The 23,768-nt window shown below is 49.4% G+C and overlaps 8 protein-coding genes across 8 annotated transcripts; 3 read left to right on the top strand and 5 right to left on the bottom strand.

The window, feature by feature from the left end:
* Positions 1–10: 10 nt before the first annotated feature.
* Positions 11–2,267, bottom strand: GUITHDRAFT_99301 (hypothetical protein; the record flags this gene model as incomplete). Its single annotated transcript, XM_005842447.1, has 4 exons — positions 11–148; positions 336–1,338; positions 1,382–1,822; positions 2,203–2,267. 4 exons carry the CDS (start codon positions 2,265–2,267, stop codon positions 11–13), a joined length of 1,647 nt encoding a protein of 548 aa, XP_005842504.1.
* A 256-nt stretch (positions 2,268–2,523) lies between these two features.
* GUITHDRAFT_160484 (hypothetical protein) lies at positions 2,524–3,754 on the top strand (the record flags this gene model as incomplete). Its single annotated transcript, XM_005842448.1, has 8 exons — positions 2,524–2,600; positions 2,647–2,698; positions 2,746–3,027; positions 3,077–3,108; positions 3,157–3,359; positions 3,405–3,486; positions 3,533–3,644; positions 3,698–3,754. The coding sequence occupies exons 1-8, from the start codon at positions 2,584–2,586 to the stop codon at positions 3,752–3,754; spliced, it is 837 nt and encodes a 278-aa protein (XP_005842505.1). The 5' UTR covers positions 2,524–2,583.
* Positions 3,755–3,783: 29 nt separating this feature from the next.
* GUITHDRAFT_159092 (hypothetical protein) lies at positions 3,784–4,563 on the bottom strand (the record flags this gene model as incomplete). The annotated part of the gene is made up of 1 exon (XM_005842449.1): positions 3,784–4,563. The coding sequence occupies one exon, from the start codon at positions 4,561–4,563 to the stop codon at positions 3,943–3,945; it is 621 nt and encodes a 206-aa protein (XP_005842506.1). The 3' UTR covers positions 3,784–3,942.
* A 1,418-nt stretch (positions 4,564–5,981) lies between these two features.
* Positions 5,982–7,033, top strand: GUITHDRAFT_149815 (hypothetical protein). The gene is made up of 4 exons (XM_005842450.1): positions 5,982–6,005; positions 6,601–6,641; positions 6,689–6,767; positions 6,816–7,033. Exons 1-4 carry the CDS (start codon positions 5,994–5,996, stop codon positions 6,855–6,857), a joined length of 174 nt encoding a protein of 57 aa, XP_005842507.1. The 5' UTR covers positions 5,982–5,993; the 3' UTR covers positions 6,858–7,033.
* A 26-nt stretch (positions 7,034–7,059) lies between these two features.
* On the bottom strand, positions 7,060–9,384 carry GUITHDRAFT_131702 (hypothetical protein; the record flags this gene model as incomplete). Its single annotated transcript, XM_005842451.1, has 5 exons — positions 7,060–7,671; positions 7,717–7,821; positions 7,944–8,474; positions 8,530–9,031; positions 9,248–9,384. The coding sequence occupies 5 exons, from the start codon at positions 9,382–9,384 to the stop codon at positions 7,060–7,062; spliced, it is 1,887 nt and encodes a 628-aa protein (XP_005842508.1).
* Positions 9,385–11,736: 2,352 nt separating this feature from the next.
* GUITHDRAFT_83788 (hypothetical protein) lies at positions 11,737–13,090 on the top strand (the record flags this gene model as incomplete). The annotated part of the gene is made up of 2 exons (XM_005842452.1): positions 11,737–12,673; positions 12,758–13,090. Exons 1-2 carry the CDS (start codon positions 11,744–11,746, stop codon positions 13,088–13,090), a joined length of 1,263 nt encoding a protein of 420 aa, XP_005842509.1. The 5' UTR covers positions 11,737–11,743.
* A 63-nt stretch (positions 13,091–13,153) lies between these two features.
* GUITHDRAFT_160487 (hypothetical protein) lies at positions 13,154–16,516 on the bottom strand (the record flags this gene model as incomplete). Its single annotated transcript, XM_005842453.1, has 7 exons — positions 13,154–14,588; positions 14,637–14,991; positions 15,207–15,277; positions 15,546–15,799; positions 16,185–16,242; positions 16,348–16,415; positions 16,498–16,516. 7 exons carry the CDS (start codon positions 16,514–16,516, stop codon positions 13,230–13,232), a joined length of 2,184 nt encoding a protein of 727 aa, XP_005842510.1. The 3' UTR covers positions 13,154–13,229.
* A 1,212-nt stretch (positions 16,517–17,728) lies between these two features.
* On the bottom strand, positions 17,729–19,673 carry GUITHDRAFT_131705 (hypothetical protein; the record flags this gene model as incomplete). Its single annotated transcript, XM_005842454.1, has 4 exons — positions 17,729–17,746; positions 17,850–18,047; positions 18,094–19,114; positions 19,192–19,673. 4 exons carry the CDS (start codon positions 19,671–19,673, stop codon positions 17,729–17,731), a joined length of 1,719 nt encoding a protein of 572 aa, XP_005842511.1.
* Between the last annotated feature and the right edge of the window lie 4,095 nt (positions 19,674–23,768).

A 23,768-nucleotide genomic window follows, 5' to 3' on the forward strand; every position in this document is an offset into this window, starting at 1 on the left:
ACGAAACAGCTCAGAGCCCAATGCTCCTGCTCATGTTCTCCTCCGCTTCTCCTGCTTCTCTCACGTGATCTGCATCCAGCATCGCTTTGCTGTACTCCTGGTCAAGTCGCTCCACCTCAGCGACGAGGACCTCTTTCTCCTGCTGCAGCTGAGACGCAAGTGAGAGGAGAAGAGAGATATGAGAATGAGAAGCGAGCGAAGGGAGGAGGAGGGGAGCAGGGAGCAGGGAGAGGGGAGAGGGAGAGGGAGAGGGGAGAGGGGAGAGGGGAGAGGGAGAGGGGAGAGGGAGAGGGGAGAGGGAGAGGGGAGAGGGAGAGGGCGAGGGATGAACTCACTTCATCCACGAGCTCTAAAAGCTGTTTTGCTTCTGAGGTCTTGGCTGCAATCTCTTCCTTCATACTTCCCTCAGCCTCATGGAGCCTTCGGTTGTCCTCTTTCGCCTCCTCCAGTGCTGATTCCAGCTCCTTCACCTTCTCTTTCGCCTGCTCCTGCTCCTCCTGTAGCCTCTGAAAATCTCCAAGGGAAAATGAGATTTGAATTTCCAGCTGTCGATTGACAGCCACAGAAGCTTCCAGCTCCTCCTCCAGCCCCTCGATCCTCCTCCTCGCCTCCTCCTCCTCCCTTCCCTTCCCTTCCTCCAGCCCCGCGTACGCTGCCGTCATGTTGGCTAGCTCCTCCTCCAGCTCCTCGATCCTCCTCCTCGCCTCCTCCTCCTCCCTTCCCTTCCCTTCCTCCAGCCCCGCGTACGCTGCCGTCATGTTGGCTAGCTCCTCCTCCAGCTCCTCGATCCTCCTCCTCGCCTCCTCCTCCTCCCTTCCCTTCCCTTCCTCCAGCCCCGCGTACGCTGCCGTCATGTTGGCTAGCTCCTCCTCCAGCTCCTCGATCCTCCTCCTCGCCTCCTCCTCCTCCCTTCCCTTCCCTTCCTCCAGCCCCGCGTACGCTGCCGTCATGTTGGCTAGCTCCTCCTCCAGTGTAATGATCATCATTCTTGTTTCTTTTTCGCTTCTTGCACGTTGCTCGCACAAATCTTCCATGATGGACTTGTCACGCAGGAGTGACTTCTTCTGAGACGAGATGAGGCTGACTTGAGACAGGAGCATCGTCTTGTCTTGCAAAGTCTGCTCAAGTTCGTCGCTCAGGTTTTCGTTTCTTGTCTGTAGCTCTCTCACTCTACTTTCTTGCAGTGCTAGCTGATGCTCGAGCTCCTCTAGCCTCCGAGTCTTCTCCCTCAAAGCAGTCCCCAACTCATTCAGCTTGTCCTTCATCTCACTCTTCTCCCCAAAGAAAGCATCCATTGTGTGAACCGAACGTTGGCACCTTGAGATGAGCTCGAATGACCTTCAAGCTCGGTGAGATTGGTTACAAACAACAAGTTATGTACCTTATCGTCGACTGCTTCACATAGTTCTGAGTGAAGAGCGTTTTCAATCTTGCAATATCATCCAAGATGACGCTCTTGTCATATTCTTTCATGTCAGCACGAGCTTCGATGAAGGCAAGCATCTTGTCGCTAATCTCAAACACAAGATCACGAGGACGGCAACCTTTACTCCTGATTGTAGATCTAGTCGAATCACTTTCAACTTCCGTGTTTCCATTCTGCGAATCGTGACACTCTAACAACCCAGCCTGGTCTCCCTGTAATCCATCTATAGTCGAGATAACCTTCTTAATGTCCAAGAGCTCCTCCTCCATGTCATTGTCGCGTAGAATGGTTTCTATGTTCTCAACCAATCTCTTCTGCACGGAGGAAAGATTCTGAAAACGACATCGCTCTTGCACTAGAGTCTCCTCGAGGATTTGCAGTCTTGACTCTGCTCCCCTGCGGTCACAGATAAAACGAGTTAGTGAAGCAGATCGATAGCATACTCGAGAGTCTGCGTGATGTTGGTAGATAAGAAGTATGATGTTGGTAAGTGATACGTGTAGTGTTGATAGAAAAGATATTTTGGCTTCTAGATAAAGTGTGAATTTTCCGAAAGATCTTGATGATTCTATAAGCCGAATGTCGATGAAAGATCGAAAGTCTCAACCATCCACGTCTGGGAGCTTGAGAGTGATGGCGAACACATGGCAGCGGTGCACAAGTGAGCGGGGGTACATCATAGATGATATATCATGTATCATCATACAACATGGTGGGAGAGAAGTACGGGATGAAGCAGGAATTGTGGAATCTCATATAACTATCTCCATCCTCACCGAATCTGCATGAACGCATGCGCAAAGGTTGCCGCGCTCGCCATCCCTGCCATCGACGCTAGCATTGCCCGCGCCATTTCGAAATCAAAATTACACGCCTCGGGATGGGTGGTCAATACAGGTCCGTGTATCAAAAGACTGCAAAGGTGGGGTAGAAAGACGATATTTAGGGGGTAGATGGTACTGCGATGTAAATGATGGGGGTAGGGGTGGTGTTAACCGAACACCGTTGCAATGGGGTGCGGAGGGACGAAGATGGTGGATGTGATGGAAGAGCGAGAAGAAGAGGGGAGGGATGTAACATCGGCTTTGATTGTTCATGGCACTAAACTGCAACAAGCCCAAAGACAAGTTGACGATCTTGCTGAAGGTGTAAATGTCATGTCGAGCCCAGACAGGTAGAGCTCTTCTGGTGTGATCTGAATGGTGAGTGCGGGTTTCCAGGTCGAAAGCGTCGACCCCAGAAAGAAAATACCAAGACGACGATGACAGCCATGTAAAGGAAAGTGCTCCTTTAGAAAGGAACTGACGTTGGTTGCCAAGGCGTCTCCTTCCTTTGTGGCCGAACCTTTCGAAAGAGAAGAACGTGTGCGACAACGGGTGTTGTCGGTGACATCGCTTGTGAATGAAGACCTTGAACGGACAAGAAAGTTCAGCGTGCCAAACTTGTCCGAAGATAGCTGTTTGGGCTTGGATGATACAGATGAACTATCACAATCACACAACTTCTTCAACTTCGATCATGCTTCAAACCCTTGTGCGAGCATTAACGAGATCTTGGAAGCGATCGGAAAAGAAAAATCCATTCAAATCACAGGCATCAAGGTAATCTAATGACGTGGCAATCTCGAACGATGTCTCATCTCATTTCAAGGTCGATGAGGATGCTTTGGATAAGCTGGACAGGTATATCATGGAATTGTGTGATTTTCTTGAGATTTTTCGTATCGAAAGATGTTTGGCTAAAGGATCCATACAAAGCATCACATTAGCTCGATGCGAGCTTGACGATCATGTTGTCAGCAAAATCGCAAAGATGCTCCAATCAGATCAATGGCAGTGCTTGCGCAGTCTGAGTTTGGATGGAAACCCTTCCATTTCAGATGAAGGGGCCAAGAGCTTAGCGAAAGGGTTGGCGGAGAACAAGACCCTTGAAGGTAGTTACACTCTGATCGTCTCAACCTCTACTCAATTTACGTCAGATCTGAGTCTGTGGGGAACTGGTATCGGGGATGAGGGGGCAAAAGCAATTGCTGAGTCCCTAAAGCAAAACTGTACTCTAAGGTCAGGATGTAAAGATGGCTTCATTTGCATCTCACTGGTATTGTAGAAATCTTTGGCTTGGAGAATGTGAGAACATACAAGACACAGGAGCACAGGCGCTGTTAACATGTTTGGAATCGAACAAAACGCTACAGCAATTAGCGCTTGTGTGCACGGCGGTAATCCGAACAATTCAAGATTGACTATCAAGAGTTTTCTCATTTGCTTACAGGTATCAGAAGAATTACAGAACGAAATCGAAGATGTTGTGCAAGCAGGGAGAACATGAGTGTACACATAGGCGAACACCTCTATCTTGCATTTCTTGAATTTATTCATATGGCAAATTGTTACAAAAGAAAATGGGAAAATTGTTCTACAAGCTAATCTATGATTCAGCGAACAAACTTCTCAAAATTGCACGTGCACCATTAGCACAAGGATTCTGCAACATTTGCTCCTTCGATCCCTCAGGCTCTAGGAGTGAGAGAAGCGGCAAGAATCGCCACGAGTGCATTCTCCCTTCTGCCAGGCATAGCAAACGCCGCCGCCTCCTCCGCCGCCGCCGCCGCCGCCGCGCCCTCCTCTACCGCCGCCACCACGGCCCCCGCCGCCACGGCCCCTTCCTCCGCGTCCGCCACCACGTCCGCCACCGCGATCGCCGCCGTCATTGAAACGAGCTTTCTTGGCTTTCTTGCATTCCTCGCACCTCATGGGTTTGTTGTCGAAGCCTTTTGACTGATAGAATTCTTGTTCTCCAGCGCTGAAGATGAATTTGTTTCCGCAATCCTTGCAATCGAGTTCCTCGTCTTCAAAGCCTGAGCTGGACTTGGCCGATCCCTTTTTCTTGCCCTTCGGTTTCTCCTCCTCCTCCTCCTCCTCCTCCTCCTCCTCTTCCTCCTCCTCTTCCTCCTTCTTAGATTTCTTCTTTGGGGGGGGCTTCGAGTCCTTCTTACCCTTGCCCTTTTGAGGCTTCTCCTCCTCCTCTTCCTCCTCTTCCTCCTCCTCTTCCTCCTCTTCCTCCTCCTCTTCTTGTTCTTCCTCCTCTTCCTCCTCTGACTCCTCCTTCTTCTTGCTTTCTCTCTTGTTCTTTCCCATCGTCGCTGCTTCGGTCGGTACTGAGCTGGTTTTCCCTTTTCCTCTTTCCGCTCCCTCTTTTAACCCCCTCACCGCACGTGCGGCCTCCCACCAGCCGTATTATCCCTGTGACCCCGATTGCATTGGACCCTACCCTTCAACAAGCATACCCCCTCAATCTTTCATTGAAGGGGTACATTGACTGTTAAAGTACCCTATCAATATCTACTCCAATCCCCGAATTTTATCACCCTACCCCATAAAACTACCCCATTGTGCTCGATATCCCCTAGACGATTATAGTACCCCTACCCTGGCGTCAGACCTTCGGACCCTGCAAACCCTGATCGGACCGCCGCCGGCGGATCCAGTGACCCCCTGACCCCCTACCCCCCGTTTGTCCAATGCTGATAGATGGGTGACCCCCCCTCCACACTCCCGCAGCTCGGGTCCGTAGAGTTCAGTCCCATCACCCCTCCTTACCCCGGCGCCCCTGAGCGGCGCGGCCCGTGCGGAGTCATGATTAAGGCCGGTGGCGGGCCGGCCTCAGTGCCGCGGCCGCGGCTGACACTCCCGGAGTCCGCTCAGTGACCGTATTTCAACTTTTCAAGCCTGTGAGCTCCGAGGCTCGGCGGCCGCCCCGCCGGGGATCGGACCTGGCCGCCCGGCCCCGGCCGGGCCGCCCGGCGGCCCGGGACTCCCGGAGTCCGTCTGTACTAGACTTGGAATCAGCATTCATGCTTGACTCGCCGGGCCGGGCCCGCCCGGGTGGGCCGAGCGCCACTGCCAGTGCCAAAGGTGCGGCCGCGCACGCGCCGTGCTATGAATCACGGCAACTTTACTTTAGTGTGACGCTCAGTTGAACGGGCCCGCGGGGCCCCCGCCTGCCCGCCCGGCCGCTCAGTAACTCAGGCTAGGCTAGCCTGCCAGGAAACGCCAGGCTTAAGTTACGCCGACGGTATTCAATTTGAGTCCGAGGGCCGGGCCCGGAGCCTGGCAGCCGGGCCGGGCCGGACTCCGGACTCCGCCGGGACTCAGTCAGCCCGGCGCCGCGACCGGTCACCGGCGCCCCGGGGCCCGGGCGCGGCCCGGTGACTCGTGCCCGGCTCAGTCCGACCCCTGCCCGTGCCGCCCGGCCGCCCGCCGGGCCCGGGCGGCCGGGGCGGCCGGGCGGCACCGTACGGTACTGAGTCACCCTCTTTACTCAGGCACCCAGTGACGGCCGGAAATAAACGTTACAAAACGGTTGAGAAAGGATGGCTTCCGTATGGGAAGTTGGAGGGATTGAGGGGGTAGTGGTAGTCATTTGTTAGGTACTTGACATACCAAACGAGTATCAGAAAGGAGGTAGGGGTGTAGAGGATAGGGGTACTGGAGGAAATGTGAACAGCGAAGGGTGATTCGATACAACCTGGGGGGTAGGGGTTGTGGTCTATTTCGGTGGAGCAAAAATGTTCGCGCTGGTGAGTAACAAGCGAGATGAAGCAGAGGAAGTGGAGGCAGCGACGATGGCGAGGATGAGGATGATGATGATAATGTAGAGGGAGGGAGGAAGGAAGACGATGATAGAAAGGTGGTGGTACAAAAAGAGTTTTATGCTGATTGCGTCATATTCCACTGTGGAATAATGTTTTGGGCTAGGGCAGCGGAGTGTAGAGGATGAGGTCAGGAACATGCAAAGGGGATAGCGAAAGCTATTGGCTTTCAGGGGAAGATGGTCATTGAAGTAAGAGCATATGGGCTTCATGAGAGACGGGCGAACTCCTGTTGTGAGGCTAAGGGTGTGATGAAAGGTTGCTCTGAAACGTTGAAAGGAGGTGGAAAGGAGGAAGGCGAGGAAAAGCTTGAGAATAATTGTAGTTCCGAGTGAGAACAGACTTAGATGTGTGTGTAGGGAGGGGTGTGGGGGGATATGTAGTGGGTTAGCTGTGTTTGTGGTTGTGTAGTAGTTGAATTGTGACTGTTTGAGGAATGAAAGGCAAGGTTTTGAACTCCATTCGAAGAGTTTTCGAAACTATCTTCCAAACATTTGAGCGTTTCTGACTGTATATGTTCTAGTTGCGTGCGGTCGAAGAAAACAGTTCGGAGAAGAAAGACTGGTATGGATGATTCTGTCGCGTTGCTTCGTGATGTGACTTTGTGATAGGAACGACAAGTTCTCGTGGTTTACAAACCGTGAGTGCAACAAGATCACCACCATTCACGGCGAGAAGGAGTCGATGTCGGTCAGTGACTGCATGTGGAGAAAAATGAATGTTGAAAGCTTGTTTCAGGACACCTGCAGCGGTTTTCCACAGAGGAACAACCAGTTCTAATCTGTCATTCACAAATCTACTATATCCCATGTTCCGCTAACTTGACGGATCTCGCCTACTTGTGATGTCTTGTTCGACGTATCTTCTATTTGAAGCTGCAGAACCTTTGTTGTCGATGCATTATTGTTTCAACAATGCTGCGGCGATGCATGTTTAAGTAAAAGCTGTTTGGCACGAAGCGTCTTTTGTCTTATCTCGGTTTTCACGGCCAATGATGAGAGGATCGTGAGAAGGAATCATCAGTATTCTCCGCCTCATCCACAGCTTGAGAACTCGATGCTTCCCCCAGATCCCTCGTGTCTCTGCCTCGCCGCATCCTCGTTGTCATCCCTGCCCACGAGCTCTTCCTCCTCTTCTTCCTGATCGAGGGCAAGACATCTTTTACGAGCTTTGCTACACGATCTCGTGTGAGATACCATCCCGGGTAGTCCTGACCGAGAAGCAGCATCAACTGATCCAGGTCCTCCTCCTCAAGCTCACTGTCCTCCCCCCTCAGCGCCTCAAACTCGTTTGGGTACGAGTTGAGGACGGAGGCCATGGCTCGCTGCAGTGAGGATCGGGCTGGTCGACCGGAGTGCAGGAAGCGGCAAGTCTTGCCGTTCAGGCAGAAGCCATTGCGCATGTAGAAGTCACACGAGCGAGGCTTCCTCTGCCAGGTGAAGTCGGAGGACGCCAAGGTCACGTTCATCTCCTCTAAGCCCTTGTCGGTCTCCCTTATGAGCCACAGCTCCTCCTCCTCTACCGCAAAGAGCTGAAGGCCGTCTCCCGAGGACGCAGTCGTGTTGCCTCCAGGAGAAGTCCAGCTGACGGTCACCTGTATGGAGCGTGAGGTTCGTCCGAGATAAAGTTTAAGGGGAACATTTTCGGGAGGCGGCGGTTCCTCCTGTCGCCACTTATTCTGATTCAACTGCTCTCTCAAAGCATGCCCAAGATCGTCAGCTCGTAGGAACAAGCTCGAGAGATCCTGCAAAGGCAGAGATGAGAGAGGTTTCAAGACAGGATGTGAGAGATTACATCGTAAGTTTGTTCTTGTGAAAAATTCTGTATGGCCCCATCAACAACAAAACAAGCAACAACACAAGTTACCCGAGATCTCTCCAGCGCTCTTGCATGCGATACGAATGATTGATGAAGAGTCTCCGACTGATTCGACAGAAGCTTTAGTAGAGCTTCCTGCTCCTCGTCCAGCACCAAATCCTCTGAGACGTCAGGGAGAGGCAGTGAAAGTTCCTGGGACAGTTCCTTCATCACACCTTGCATTATCTCAGCCTTTTCCGCCATCGATATCGCATCCTTGGTCTGCTCCCACACCAGCAGCTTGCGCTTGTCGATTTTTGCTCTGCTCTGCGAGTGCGAGCGAGCAGAAGGAGAGTTGTCGTCCTCGACCCTCGAGACATTCCGATAGAAGGGAATCACCTGAAACTTGATGGCCGAGCTCCAAGCTCCTCGCATATTCTTGGAGTATCCACGTGGGGGAGCACGGAACACACGTAGGCAAACCGTATGATTTCCTTCTTTCATGCAGTCCAGCCACAGCCCCTGCAGACCTCTAGGTGTACCCCAGCCGGAATCTTGCTCGCACATGAATTCCCCTCTCTCCGTCCCGTCGATGCGAACCTGAGCCGAGCATCACTTCCTTCCGTCCCCTCCTCCTTTCCTTCCCTCTCCTCACCTCCACCATCTTTACGCTTGTCATCAGCTCTTCTGCTTCCTCTGCTGAGAGATTCCGCTGCTGCCGGGCTGCATCCCAGCTCCAAGTCCAGCTGAGGAACACATTGGTGCTTATCTTTGCGGAAATTCTCAAGTTCTCGAAATCAGGCATCAACGGCTTCGCTTCCGCTTTCCCCGGCACATGCTTATGCTGCACAGGCACCTGCTCCTCCTCGTCGTCCTCTACTGTGATGTTCAGGTCATGGAAGAGAGGGAAGATGTTTCGCATCCCAGCTGAAACTAACATTGGTCCCTGCTGAACTTTCACAAGAGGAAGCATAGAACGACGAAGGATCACATGCAAGCCAAGCGACGGAGGAGCTGAGAAGTTGTTGAAGTTTTGGAAGAAGCAGGAGATTCTCTCCCCGAACGACATTCCCGGATGCCTCAGCTCATTCACATTCTGCTTGTTTTGATACCCGCGGTAGTGCAGGAGACGCTGATATTCCAGCTCCCTCACCCACCTGGAAAGGCAGGAAGGGGGAGGAGAGGAGAAATGGAGGAGAGAGGGAAGAGGGATGGGGGAAGGGGGGGTGGGGGGAGAGAAAAGATGAATTCAGCGACAAGCAGGGCAAGCAAGAGGGGAGAAGAAGGCAAAAACTGCAGGGAGGGGACGGAACTCCATGTTGGAGAGAAGAGCGACATACAAGGAGGACGCACAATGACAGTGTTCTTGCCACCTTTTGTGCCAGACTGAGAACTGAGCGGGGTTGTACCAAGGAGGCAAGTCGCCTTTGAGCTCTCTCACGTGCATGAGTTCGCCCTCGTTCTTGTCGCTGGGAACGTAATCGCCCATCATGAACCTGCGGGAGGACATGGCCTCTGCGTCTGACTCCCACGCGTACTCTTTGTTGAGCTCCTCCTCCGTGAGCTTTGTGTGTGTGGGGGGGTCCCAGTGGCTCGCGTATGCCCCGTCAGAATCCTCTCGTGAGGACGAGGAAGAAGAATACCCGCCCCTCAAACGGCTGAAGAAACAGGAGGAGCGACAGGAGGGAGAGGTGGAGATGGAGGAGGACGGGGAAAGAGATTCACAGTTTTGTGTCACGATGATGTGTCGCTCGCGTCGGAGGATCGGAGGAGACGCGAGCGACGCTGACCGTCAGGGTTCAGCTGCCTCCGTGTAAAGGAGCGAAGCCAAGACGAGCAGCCTGAGAGCCATGGAGAAGGGACGCGGAGAGCAGGGGATCATGGGAGCAGGATGGGCAGGGGAAGAGTGCGGGAAGTGAAGGTGGTGAGAGGCGAGGAGGAGGAGGAGGAGGAGCAGGAGCAGGAGCAGGATCAGGAGCAGGAGCAGGAGCAGGAGCAGGAGCAGGAGCAGGAGGGAGGAAGCAGAGCCAAGGAAGAAGCAGCGCAGCAACGACTGTGGAGCCTGGCAGGAAGCTTGAAGGAGCAGGAGGCGGATGTTGCCAGGAGAGTCCGCCTAGCGGCCCGGGCCCGGGGGCCGCCGGGTGAGTTCGGTCACCCGGGGTGCCGGGACCGTGCCCGGCCCGGGGCCCGGCGGCCCGGCGGCCCGGGGCCCGGCCCATAAGGTAACGTGACTTCTCATCGTCTTGAGGCAGCGGCGCCCGGCGTCACGGTTGCACCTGCCGGCATCTAAGGGGATATACACGGGTGGTTTTAACATGAATTTAGGGGGTGGTCGATGGGTGTTCGGGGTACACCGAACGGTGAGGGTGTCTCACGTGGGGGGAGATCACGCTATGGTGATGATGTATGGGTGGGGTCATTACCCTACCTATTCTTATTCTTCTATAATCTTTTACGAAATCAGGGTAGTGGTATATACCCCTACCCTTATTTTTAGACCATGTTCGTTTTCAAGGAAGATGGGAGGGAATGCAGGGCAAGGAGTTCACTGGTTCTTGACGGGGTGGGTACTCTTTTACGGGGGGTGGGGTAGTCAGAAGCACCATGGGTGTAGCAGGGGTGGTAAATGAACAAACAATTCTGAAACTGGAAGGGTGGGGTACATCGAGGTACCCAGGAAAACCATAACAGAATTTTGGTTTTATCAGGTGGGTGGTACCCTCAGGGACTGATTGTCTGGGTGGGTAGGGGTGACCATATCTGTAAACCCTCCTGGAATATACAGTGCGAATTGGAGATGCAGGGTGGGGTGTTCATTGTGGGGTAGGGGTGGGTATCGAGTGAGGGGTGGGTAGTTGGGTCACAACTACAAAGCTTTTTTGTTTGGAGGAAGCGGGTGGGGTCATCAATAGATGTGTGGGTGGGGTATGTATGGAAGGGGTGGGTGTGAAGGGCCAGGTACTATCAAGATTTTGGGTGGGTATTAAATTTTGATGGTGGGTATATCCATCAAGGGTTATGATATTCTGTGAATAAAGGGGGTAAAATGAACTGAATAATGGGGTGTAGATAGCTAATTGTTGTGAAATGACGGGTATGATAGGATGTCAAGGTATATCTGAGGGGTAGGGTCATAAAGGAGGGGTACATTTGAGATTCACATGTGATTGACCTATGATGTGGGTACTGGTGTAGGAGGGGTGGGGGATACAACAGTGTGGGGGTGGGGTGGAACCGTGGGAATGGAGGGGCTGGGACATGGCGAAGGAGTCGCTATGTTGTCTGTGGAGGAGGAGGAGGATGGAGAGGAGGAGGAGAACGTGGAGGAGGAGGATACAGGAAGGAAATCAGGCGAGGAATGATATGCGATCGTGCAAGGGATCTTGTCTGCCCTGTTTCTGTCGTGTTTGTGTTCGTAATCACCAGAGATGCAAGTTGGTGCCATGATCATGGAAACACGAAAAGATGCTCGATGGCATCAAAATCGTTTGCGAAATTATGGAAGATATTCGTACGATCTGATTAGGACAGAAGAAAGATGATGAGTAAGGAAGGAGCATTGAAAAAAATCGTAGATCGACCCAGCACCTGTGTTCGCGGGAGCAAGGCTGCACTGTGGCGATCCATGAGAGGAATACAATGATTGCAGGACACCGAACTATGCGAAGAGACGATTTGTAAGAATCAAGCCATAGGACCATGAAAGGGGAAGCAAAGGGGAAGTAGATTGTAGTTGAAAAGTTCGATCGCATTGACCTCAGTGTGTATGTTACGCGGCAAAGACGTAGAAGTGAATGTGCCTTCTCTGTGAATGTTCCATCTGACGATCTCTGCATGTAGATTTCTCTTGACCTGTTGTCGCAGAAGTCATGCCGACCACCTCTTGGGTCTTGTTGTCTTTCACTCTGGTGTCGACGGCCTCAGCATTTCATGTCCCACAGTCTACACTGGGACTGCCGTGCTTGAGGCAAAGAGGTGACAGCGTTTGCTCGTTGAAGATGCAGAGGAAGGAGGAGCAACGATCCTTGTTGGATCGAAGGAAGATGAGGAGTAGAGCCATCGGCCGAGACCTCTACACTCCACTCTCCTTCCTCCCTCAAGTTTCTGAGCAGGCGCGGGGATCAACGGGCAAGACCAAGAAAAAGGAGGAGTCGATCCCTGAGACTCTAGCGAAGATGGTTGAAGACTTCTCGACTTCTCTTGACGTGGGAACGGCACGAGCTTGGCTGCTCTTTATAGTCGCTCTCTCGGGCATCAACTTTGGAGCGATCAAGGTGCTTGACGGTGGTTTCTTCGACGGCTCTTCCATCCTTGCTGTCCGCTTCATCATCGCTGCTGCAGTTTTGAGTCCCTGGCTGTTCCGCGCCAAGAAAGAAATCATCGTTCCATCGATTGAGACTGGCGCATGGCTTGCTGGCGGATACTTCGTGCAGTCGGTCAGTCTGACCGGAGGAACTGACTCCGGCGTTGCAGCCTTCTTCGCCTCCATGACGACCGTCATCTGTCCCTTCCTCGAGGCCACGACAGGCATCAGGCTGGAGAGGAGGGCATGGGCTGCTGCGTTTCTTGCCGTTTGTGGAGCTGCTTGCTTGGAGCTGGGCGGAGGCTCTCTGCCGACAGGAGCAGACTTCTGGGGGATCCTGCAACCTTTTCTTTTCGGCTTGTATTTGTTCAAGACAGAGCGGACGGTGCATGAGAATCCCTCCCAGGCGCTGGAGATCACTTCGATCCAAACGCTCGTCACTGCTGTCATGAGCTGCGCAGTCGCTGCCGTCGGGCACTGGGACTTGCTGCATGCCGTCGACCCGGCAACAGCAGCCCCAATGCTCACAGACGCGGCGAAACAGCTGGGAGCGCATCAGGTGGGGCAAAGCCTTGCACAGGACGTAGGCGCTGTTCTCCCGTCCTTGCAGGAGTGCCTGGCGCTCTTGTGGATGGGGATCATGTCGTCAGCTTTTGTGTTGGGGATGGAGACAGTCGTGGTGGGGAAACTCTCGAGCTCTGAGACAGCTCTCATGTTCTCTACCGAGCCGCTGTGGGCTGCAGCGTTCGGGTCCATGTTCATCGGGGAGAGCTTCGGGTGGAACACAGCCGTGGGAGGAGCGCTGGCTATCACCGCATGCCTGACAAGATCGCTTGACAGGAACGCTGTCAGAGTCTTGTCAGTCAAGTTGCGATCCGTTCCGAGAGCCATGAGGAAGGCATTCTCATCTTGAGAGTGAAGGAGCTCAGTGTTCTGCTCCTCTCAATCTCCCAGCGCCTCAGCGTGAGGCTCATGTGCAATACAAACTATTTTACTGAGAAGTCAATAAACGCTGCATGTAAACAAACAACATGCGAGAGTTTCTTGGTCTTCTAATTGAAGTAGAAACCATCCATGCCATGCTGCAGAGCTGTCTTGAGCCGGCACGCGAGTATTTCTGTCGACGAGTACTCAGGGAGCTTGAGGAAATGGAAGCAGGTGTTGGCTGAAGGAAAGTGATCATCAGGGTCATTCTCGCAATGCTTCCTGACTACGGTGAGCTTCGGGTCCAAGTTCTTGAGGCCTCCCGGTGGCAGAACCCTGACTCCAGTCACAAACCGCAGAAAATCTTTCCTTTCCCGCTCGTCGAGATCACACAAGACGTGAACTAGATGCTGAAAGGTGGAGCTTTCAATGTCGTAGCCGTTTCGTGGTTCTAGATGCTCCAGCAGATCATTCTTGCTCCATGACACGTTGGACTCTCCAGACAGCATGCTGCGAAGCTCAGAAGGCGTGAAAGCCTTGAGGTGAGACTCTGGGAATACTTCTGAAATCCCTTTACGGATGGCCTCGATCTGCTCGCAGATGCCTTCATCGAGCATGAAATTGTACATACGTTCGACATATTCATGCACGTTGTCAATGTCTACTGTGACGCTACCGCCATCAGGAATCAAGTCGTAGGATCTGAAGCCGTGAATGGTCGATGACGGGGCATACTGCATTGTGAGACAATAAACTTCAACGTCCGGCAGGCTTTGTAGCATTTCTTGTTTCCTGTGTGGATCTTCTTCGAGATCTGCTGATTTCTTGACAACTGCAACTTCATGTAGCTGTGCGAGATGTCTCGCCTTTTCTGGGTCGATGAAGGCAAGATCAGATGCATTCAGTGGGTAATGGCACAGGATCTTGAAGAGAGGATACGCTAACGGTAGACTGATCAACCTATTATCAAGCAAGGCTTTTGCCAAGAATGTTCCAAGAAAACGAAATTTCTCCAAGATTGCATCCTTATTAGGGGCGTTTGGCGGAAGTGGAGCTGGGAATAGTCCGCAGTCACGATGTACATACCTGTTGACCTCGAAAGCGATCTCCAGGTCACCATCTGTCTTTGCCTTGGCCTTCTTCATAGGAGACAACGCGATTTCTGTATCAAAAGTTTCAAAACTACTATTGCGATTCTTCTTCAATGTATTGTCCAGATCGTCGCAAATCCACATTCCAAGGTCTCTCTGTTGCAAGGCATCTGAAACTAAGGAGTAGAATTCGTTGGTTACACCTGAGCCATGCCCTTCCTCGTCTGCGAAAGTGACCTCTAGGATAGCTTTTCGCTTAGCATGCACTTTCATAACACTCATTGCCCATTCCAGGATTTGGCTACCTCTTTTCACAACGACTCTCTCCTGCTTTAATTGCCCAAGAGATCTAGATGTGTCCTCTTCACGAGTTCGAGCATTTGCTCGCTGGCGCACCTGCATGAAAATATTTCAGTAACAAATAAATCGAACCACAAAACTAACCCGCTCTGGTGATTTATCTTGCGCAGATTGAATCGCAGCAACACTTCGATCTACACCGAAGGAACAATGTGCGAAATATTGAAACCTGATTTCAAAAGGAAATACGGGTGCATACTTCGTCACGACCTCGTGACACCATTTCGGCATAGACCCAGATGTAATGGCCAGAGGATCCGAAAGCTGTTGCTTCAACTTATTGGAAAGCTTTTGATTAATCAATTCCTGCGCAATATCCTGATGTATCGAGTTCAAATCTTCCAGACTCTCGTTAACTATCTTTAAGAATTGTAAAATTCGATTAACTTTATCACTCAAGCCATGACTCGACATGAATTCAGCAAGCATCATTTCTTGCCTGCTCAAATACGAGTCTCCATCAGATGAAATGTCATCTTTGCTTTTTGCTGAACGGGACGGCAACGATTTTGTGACAGGATCTCCGTAAAATGAATTGTATGCTGCTATGATCTTTGAGCAATTATTCCGTTTAGACACCTGCTTCACGTTCCCGGACAGTTTCCATAGTTTGAGCCAATCAGAAGTGGCACGTTCTTGCATGCATAATACGACCTCTCCTTTCGATAAGGTATCACTTCCGAGATGTTCAGCGACATATGCAGGCGTCCATGGAAGGCTGTCACCTGCATGCGGATCATCAGATTCGCGCGCTAGGCGATATGTGATAGTGAATGTCGTATCCCATATCTTATTGGTTGAGGTACATGAGGCTGGATTTTGTGATGAATAAAACTTCTTGTGCACAACCCGAAAAATGGTTGATTCTAAATCCAGCAATTCTGCACGGTCAACATGGACCGCATCGCACGAAATACGAACACTGTTTGCATCAGAGGGCATCGAAATGAAAAGGGCAAGTCGTTGCCGTGAGGACTTTTCTGGGCTCCGCACCTGCTGCGTAGAGTTGTTTCGAACTGTCCCTGGATCTTCAATTTCCAGAGTAACCGGCTGTTCGGTTGTAGTACGGTTCCTGCGAGGATCAAACGCAGCTTCGAGTGACGAAAATTCTCTCTTCAGCGTCACATGTGATTCCCAAGTGTGAGAACGATCTGTGAAAGTGTTCTCAGAATGTGAAATCTGTCGACAAGGAAGCATGCGCCGCTTGGCCCCAGGTTTTCGAATCACGTAGAATGTGTGACCCTCTTCTGCATGCACATCATCCAAGTAACAACCTTCGCAAAGATCATAATCCTTGCAAACAGAACATCGAAAGCGATTTCCAACGAGGGGAAACTTCACACAGCCGTCGCATTGTACACTTGAATGTGTGAGGTTCACTTCGCTGTCGTCATCTACTTCTTCATCGCTATCGACTGGGCTCGGGGTGGAGTCATCAAACAACTTCAAATCATAGCAGTTCTGGGCTCCCATTCTATACCTATTTGATTCACCGTTTTCCCAGCGTACTTCCACCCAGCCTTCATTGATTTCTGTTTGCACAATTCCAACTTCTCCCTGCCCTCCATCCTGGCTACCCCATTTCCAATCGAATCCCCTTACAACTTTTGTTCCAACTTGAAATTTGTGCACTTGTCGCCTTGCCTCCAGACGTGCGGATGCTTCGATTTCCATCAACTGCTTTCCTGGTCTATCAAGGGCAACAGAGGTAACTGTACCATATATTTCAAATCCAGAAAGTGATAGGTAATTCTTCCCGCCAGCATTTCGCCCTGTTTGTATTATTCGTACATACCTCCAACCATGTGAAGTCTCTGGTGTATCCAAATCCCATGTGTATGTCGAGCCAGGTTCCACCATGCCCTGATCATTGTCATGCGATCGGATTGTAGTCCAATTAACACCATCCGTCGACATTTGCAACTGCCATGTCCTCAGAGCTGACCTCCCATATCCGCATGCATGGCGGAGTGTATATGCAGATGGGATCAAGTTCAATCCTAAATCGATAATAAACCATGAGCTTGATCGATCCTTCGTGTGGCAATTTTGCGCATCAGACGACCTGCTAAGAATATCTTCAACTTTGCCGTAAGGTAACGTGCGGCCATCGGATGATGTTATGAATACTAGACCATGTGAAGCAGGATTTATCCATTCCTTTGAACCTCCGTTCGAGCCGATGAAGTAGATTACTCCGTTTTTGTCAAAATCTCGGCTGTAAATGAATTCATGTTTCTCCTCACTGTCATCAAGAATCCGGAAAAAATTCATTTCACATCTGTCATGATCATACCATTGCGGTACAACTCTTCTCAAAAGAAATTCCTCAATCGTTGAAACTGTAACTAGCGGCTCAACCTTCATTGTTTTCCCAGTCCAATCGAGAAGCTCCTTTTCACCAGGTGCCCGCCGCAGACTTATGTTCAACGGAGTTTTGATAGAATCTATGCAAGAAGATGAGTTGTTCGATGAATGTGAATAAATCGGTAATCTCTCAATACACGACAAAATGGTTTGAAGCTTCCTCAACAGGGTGACAAGCGGTGAGCCGCCTTCACTGTTGGTATCACGCAACAATGTTGTCAGCAGAATCGTTCGTCGTTTCAGCAATGAGTCCTCAAGATTTGAGAATTCGTCGTTTGGGTCTTTGTATAGCAATAGCACGATAAGAGCCTCAATTACACCTGCATTCTCCAATTCGAATGGTGAGACAACGTTTTCAACTTGAAGAAATCGAACAAGATCTTGGAGGACTGCCTCGATTTCGGAACTTGTTGGGGTCAACCCATTGACGCCTGGAATGAATAGTTGAATTATACGATCACAAACGCTTCTCAATTCAGCAACCAAACCAATTGGAGTGGCAGTACGTTTAGTGAAATACTTGTCCAAGACATTTCTGGCAAAATATGCCAAATCCTGCTTTTTGGGATTCGAATCTGAATTGCTTGACAACATTTCCACATTGTTGACGATGCCTTCCCGAAGTAGCAAATGGAAAAAGTCATCAGGGCATCTACGCATCACATCCCGCACAATTTTGATTCCTATCTTCAAAAATCCAATCTCCTCATCTGCTGGAAGTACCATTGCAAGAAAGTCAACCAAAAGATTTCCAAATTCACGTTGCGAGTAACTGCTGTTCTTGAGCTTGCTTCCAGATTTCACAGGGCTTACAATAACAGAATCATCTGATTCCCAATCAGCAGCACATTTGTGTAAAAGATTTGAGAGCAGTTCGCGAGAGCAGAGTGAAATCATTTTTGAAATCAGTGTTATGGCATTCTTCCTTACGGGCATCTGCATAGTGTTCTGATACCTCCGAACAAGAATAGGTAGAAAACGAACAAGAAAACCTACAACATATTCTCCATATTCACATAAATTCAGCGAAGGGTCTTCCTCTTCACTCTCGTCATTCCCCAGCATTCCTGGATTAGATATGAGATTTTGCTTTGCATTCGATTCGGCAGCTTCCAAAATCCTTATCACCTACAGCAACATCAAAAACTGCTGCTCTTCGATAATTAAAGTGTACCTCTTCATGTTGACCTTCTTTGAGTATATTTGATGAGCTTCGAGCCTGATCCAATGCTGTCTTCCCTTCAAGATCAACTTTGAGAGGCTCCGCTCCATGTTTTAGGAGAAGCTCGACCATTCTTGGCCTTCCAAATCTTGCTGCATAATGCAAAGGTGGATTTCTTCCCAGGTTTGGATCTGCTCCATTTCTAATCAAATATTCTGCCATATCCTCGGTTCCAGAGTATGCCACCCACACAAGAATCGTTTGACCAAAAGGATCAGCAAAGTTCACATCTGTACCGTTCTCTATTGCCTCAATCAGGGATTCCAAATTATTGTTTCGAATCGCATCGATTGCTCCCAAGTCTCGAGAATGACTATCATCATAAACCGTTCTATCATCTTGTGATCCATGTGATTTCTGGATGCCATCGTACCCTTTGAAAAGAAAGGTAACAATTAAATCCATAAGACCTAATACAGACAAGCTTGTCTTTTCATCTTCACGAGCTGCAAGCACCACCCTAATTGCATTTACAATCGGCCCTTCCAGAACGGTTTCGGCGAGACTCTTCGAACCTCTCAACAATGAAAGCAGCAAATGTACGACTTTTCCTATGGGAAATGCGATATCTTGTTCACTATGGTCGAGCTCTTCTCTTGTAGCCATCAGCTTGATCAGATTGTCGACCAGTCCGTGTTCGTTGAGTCTCTTTAAATCAACGTTTGCATGAGAAAGCATGTCCACTAGAGTGCTCAATGATTCGATAGCATGGTCGACAACAACGGTATCCTTGTGGTCAAGAAAAGCTGTGAGCGATGCAACACACGAAGAAAAAGCCGGGTGGTCAGCCTTGAGACGGCGGCAAAGCATGGAAGCTACTGACAGAGAGCTTTGCAACGTATCTTTGTGCAAGGTTGATGCGTTCGCATTGACAAAGTTCAACAAGCTTTGTAGCCCATCTGCTTCAAATACAGCCCTAGCTTCACGTCGGCAAAGCAGCTCCAACACCTTGACAGATTGCTCTGCAACGTCCCTGAGCAAACACAGATTGTCAGCTGGAATTTAACGGAAGAGGCTAGTAAAAGCATCAAATGTTGAACTCGATCTTACCTCGACATTCGAATCATGTCCAAATCATTTGAATCTTTGATAGGAAAAAGAACCAAGGCTTTGCAGAAGGATTTCACTGCACCATTGACCTCCACGACCTTTCTGGCCGTGCTGTCCACATGGACATCAAGGAAATAGGTTATTGCTCTTGCAGCACTTTCCAACACTTCAAGCGGCGCATTGGTATCCATGAAAACATGGCATAGGGCAGGAAGAAATGTACCTGGACGATATTTCTGAAAAATGACATCTACATTATCACACGTCAATATGTCCATATTGAAAAGCTCCAAAGCATCTTTTTGGCGCTGGTAATCTGCCGCCAAACTGCCTTCATCTTTCACCTCGTCCGTGCTGCCTTTAAGGCCCGCAAGTATATCTTCTGGGTCCACCTCTATCCCGAACATATCATCGACGTGCCTTAAGGCAAGTACACAGCCTATGTTGTGCAAAAGATCAGCAATGGTCAAACTTCCGAACATGATGGAGTGAGAGCGCGAGATAACTTTGTTCAAGAAAGAAAGCATAACGCAAAAGGATCACGTGTGAAAGATTTTCCTTGCTAAATCATCCAAATTTCCTCAATCTTTAGAGCTTTGTAGCATCACACCAATACAGGATGACAAGATTACACGAACCAGACAAAAACAGCATTTTTCTACGTATGTCGCATACAAGCGTCAAGGCAAACCAATGCATCGCAACAGAACTAAAAAGCTGAAACAAAAGAGAAGCGCGTGCCATTGGAAAGGGATGATGGAAGTGGAGACAGCCATGGTCAGCCGCATGTTGCGTCTCCCCAGACTGTTGCCATGCACGACATGTTTGCTGCAGCCAACAGACCGAACCCCTGAGGGAGGAGGGGGTGAAGGGTGAAAGGGGGTGGGTCATTGGATGACAATGGTGAAGAAAGGGGAAATGGGGGGTGGGGGTACATTGTTCCGCGTTACATTTGAGGACTGGATCCCTTATTAGCTGTAGGGTGGGGTGGGGTCCAGCCAAAAGGGTACAGGAAACCAAAAAGTGGCCGAAAGCCAGTGGGGTGGTAACAGAATACTATCAAAGGGTGGGGTGTTTTCCTTGACCATTGACGGGTTGATGCTAAAAAAGTAGTTGACACCTGGTAGGGTACTCTGAACACACCTGGTAGGGTACTCTGAAGATTCACAGGAGGGTCTTCGAAGCATGGGGTAGGTAGTTTGTGGCGATCTCAGGGGTCAGGGGTCTATAGGGCTTCCTTTATTAAAAAAAAAGAGCTACAATCTGGACCGATCTTGTTTGTTGGGGTGGTACTACTATGACGACAATATGGAAAGAGGGGTGCACTAGCTCAAAATGTTTCGTTCTGGAAGGGTGGGTACTGAAACTATGGAGGTGGGGGTATCAATATAGATGCTTCTTCTTTTTATCAGGCTTGACCAAATCTTTTATGCAATAAATTGCACAATCAAGCCAAATGATATTCATTAAATTCAAATACTGAAAACATTTGAATTTCATCTCAACTTCAAATGTTGAAGGAACAATCCTGCGCCCCTACGATCTCATCGTGTACTTCACCCCCATGGATTGGTCTACCCCTACCAACCTCGAGGTTGGTAGGGGTAGACCCATTGGTGAGTATTACCCCCATATATTCCCACATAAATCCCGTTATCTTAACCCGTACTGTTTCACTGTACCCGTCTGATTGCCTCTACTACCCCACCTGTTCCAAGAGAAGGGATCACAGATACTTCCAGCACCCACCCAGGGAGATCCCGATCAGAAGACCCACGGGGGGGGTGGGGTAATCAGATGATGATGTGAAAATTGATTTGGCGTGCACACAATTCTTCCTCCCATCACACAACATATTCTTCTCTCGTTCTTGTATCCTCCCCTCCTCCTCCTCTCCTCCCATCTCCCACCCCATCTCCCGCCCCACCTCCTCGCTTTCCTACCATGATACCTCCTGCTCGTCAAAATCGCCCCTGATCCTGGCTTCAAGTAGCGTTCTTTCGAAGTGTTGAGTCCAATTCCAATCGCACCACAAGAATCTCACCACCAGACTCCTTCTCTGCATTACTGAGAGAATTTCAAAGGTTTCTTTTGAAACAAACATGGAAGAAGAGATTAATTTGACTTCGCGCATGTTGTTGGACGACGACGATTCAAGCTCAGGAGAATTTGAATTTGAATATCGACGACCAATCGATGCTGGGCAAGGACCGATGTTGAGAGGAGAAGACTGGAATTTCGACCAAGATGCAGTCGTTTCAGATCTATCTTATACCGTTGTGAGCCCAGCGAACTTGCATACAAGTGATGAAGTTAGCAGAAGCTTTGAAGACTCTGCTGAAGATGTTTCATATCACGTGGATACAAGTTCTCTCGAAGATAGTCTATATCACGAGGATGCAAGTTATGGCCTTTCGCCTACACAGAGTGCATTTACGATTCCATCTTTGAACAATTTAGCCACATTGAGGAACATAGAAAATATCAGAGAATCTTTGACAAGTGTGAAAGTCAAAAAAAGTGTTTCAAACACAGAAATCAATCCATGTGATTGGATGCAATACGTAATAGATCCTCTGCTTGTCAATTCAGCAAAGGGAAAGATCTCAAAATGCAAACGAGGACAACCTGTAATACTAGACTCCAACTACGCAAAAACTCATGACAAGGTGATTACCTCCACCATTGAATTTCTGTTGTTGTGAGAATGTGATACTCAGCTCAAACTGAGGAATGACATAGGAATCCTGTCTAGAAGGGTTGAGGTGCGAGATCTTTGTAGTATCTTCATCAGATCATACCTGTCTCAAGGCAGGGTTATGGGCTGTCATCTTCCCCCATGTTACAGGCGAAATCGTGGTCCACTGCGGGAAAGATAAAAAACATGGTCTTATATATGCCTGTTCTGTACCTGGAATGTCGATTCCAGCTTCTGATGTTAGAAGAAGGAAAGAGCAAGAGGTGCCCCGCAGTGTATCGCATATCTCAAATTGATTTTCTTCCTTCTTGTGCAGAGAACATTGTTTGGCAAAGAAATAGGATCGAACAGAGGGCTTGTCAGCTTGATATCACATGATAGTGTGACTCCTGGGACTTGGAGCTCTGGAAATTCCCTGATGTGCAAAAGAGTTGGGTTGTACACATCTGACAAGCCATCATCGGAATGCAACCTCCTCGAACTTTCCAACAAGTTACACATCTTCTACTCGATCGTTGATCCAAAATATCTTTCAAAAGTATCTCAAATGGTCCTCAGGAGGGGATGGAATCCGATGCCTTGGTTGACTTTTTCGAGCAGGCTTTGCAGTTCTATGGAAATGTTGAGAGGTTGAATCAGATATTGCAAAACAAATACCGTGGATGCGACCTTGATACTTCCAAGGATGAACTGCCATCAAGTAAGAACGCGATCTTCTCACTGTCTTGATGATCCCCAAGTGAATTTGGGAAGCAGCTTCCTCGAACAGAGATCACACAACAATGAAATTTCCACTTGAATCATCCATGGTGCGGTCGAGACATGCTTTTTTCTTGATCGTGATGAATGGTCTACAGAAGCGAACTTACAAGATGGAAATTTTCGGCTGGAAACATCAAATTCTTCTGCTAGTAATCAGGAGTGACTTATTGTTCAAAGTTGACGCTCACAAACAGAAGAGAGATAGTCAAGGAATTCCTCGCTCGTTGAGTACGATATTGACCGACGAAGTCGTTTACTCAGGCGATCCGAACTTTTCTATTGTGGAATGATATTGATGCAAGATTAACTTCAGATTCAGAGAAAATTAGTATGATCATCGAGAAAGGGGAACCGGTTTGTTCGAAAGCTCTACCAGTTGTGCCTGAATGAGTTCAGATAAACGATTTGGTGATCGATGGGATTCCTTGGAAGCATGGCAGTTGTGTCAGACATTGCCGGAGAGGAGTGAGAGTTATGCTGGTGTGCATGTTCACATGATTTGCTTTAAAGAGTCCTGAGAGTGTATTACACAGCGAGAATCTTTCCGCCGAGGTTGTCACGAGCTGAAGAAGTTGCGATACGAGTTGAACGGGGACCGAGTTGTCGGAGTGTTGGAGGTGAAAGGGACTCCTGTCGACGCTGATCGAGTACTGAATCTTCAATCTTCAGGGACGTGTACAACCTGGGGAGTGGAGAGTGACTTTTCCTCTTACCCACAGTCCTGTTCGACTGCCAGTTGGGAGTGGCGGGGAGTTCGCTCTACAGGTTAGAAGATTTTTTTTTTTTTTTGCTGAACAGATGAATGAGAAGAAGAATTGAAACAGTATGTGGACGATCTTGGATGGGCAGCGCGAAAGCATAAATATCAAAAGTAAAAGTGAAACGAGTTTATTTGTCTGTCTTTTGTTCATTTGGATTGTTATGAGGTAGCTCACTGGGATGATGATCTTATTGATATTTCGCCATGCTCTTGTCTCATTTTCTAGCCCAGAGTTGTCGAGTACCATCATGACTGCAAAAGAAATCTACAGCGCTTTCCATTCACCATGCTTTTCTTCCCGATGTGGGTGTTAGTCCATGCTACATGAAACTCGTTCCTCTCTGTCAACATTCTTCA

The sequence above is a fragment of the Guillardia theta genome, assembly GCF_000315625.1.
Source record: "Guillardia theta CCMP2712 unplaced genomic scaffold GUITHscaffold_1, whole genome shotgun sequence".
Lineage (NCBI taxonomy): Eukaryota > Cryptophyceae > Pyrenomonadales > Geminigeraceae > Guillardia > Guillardia theta.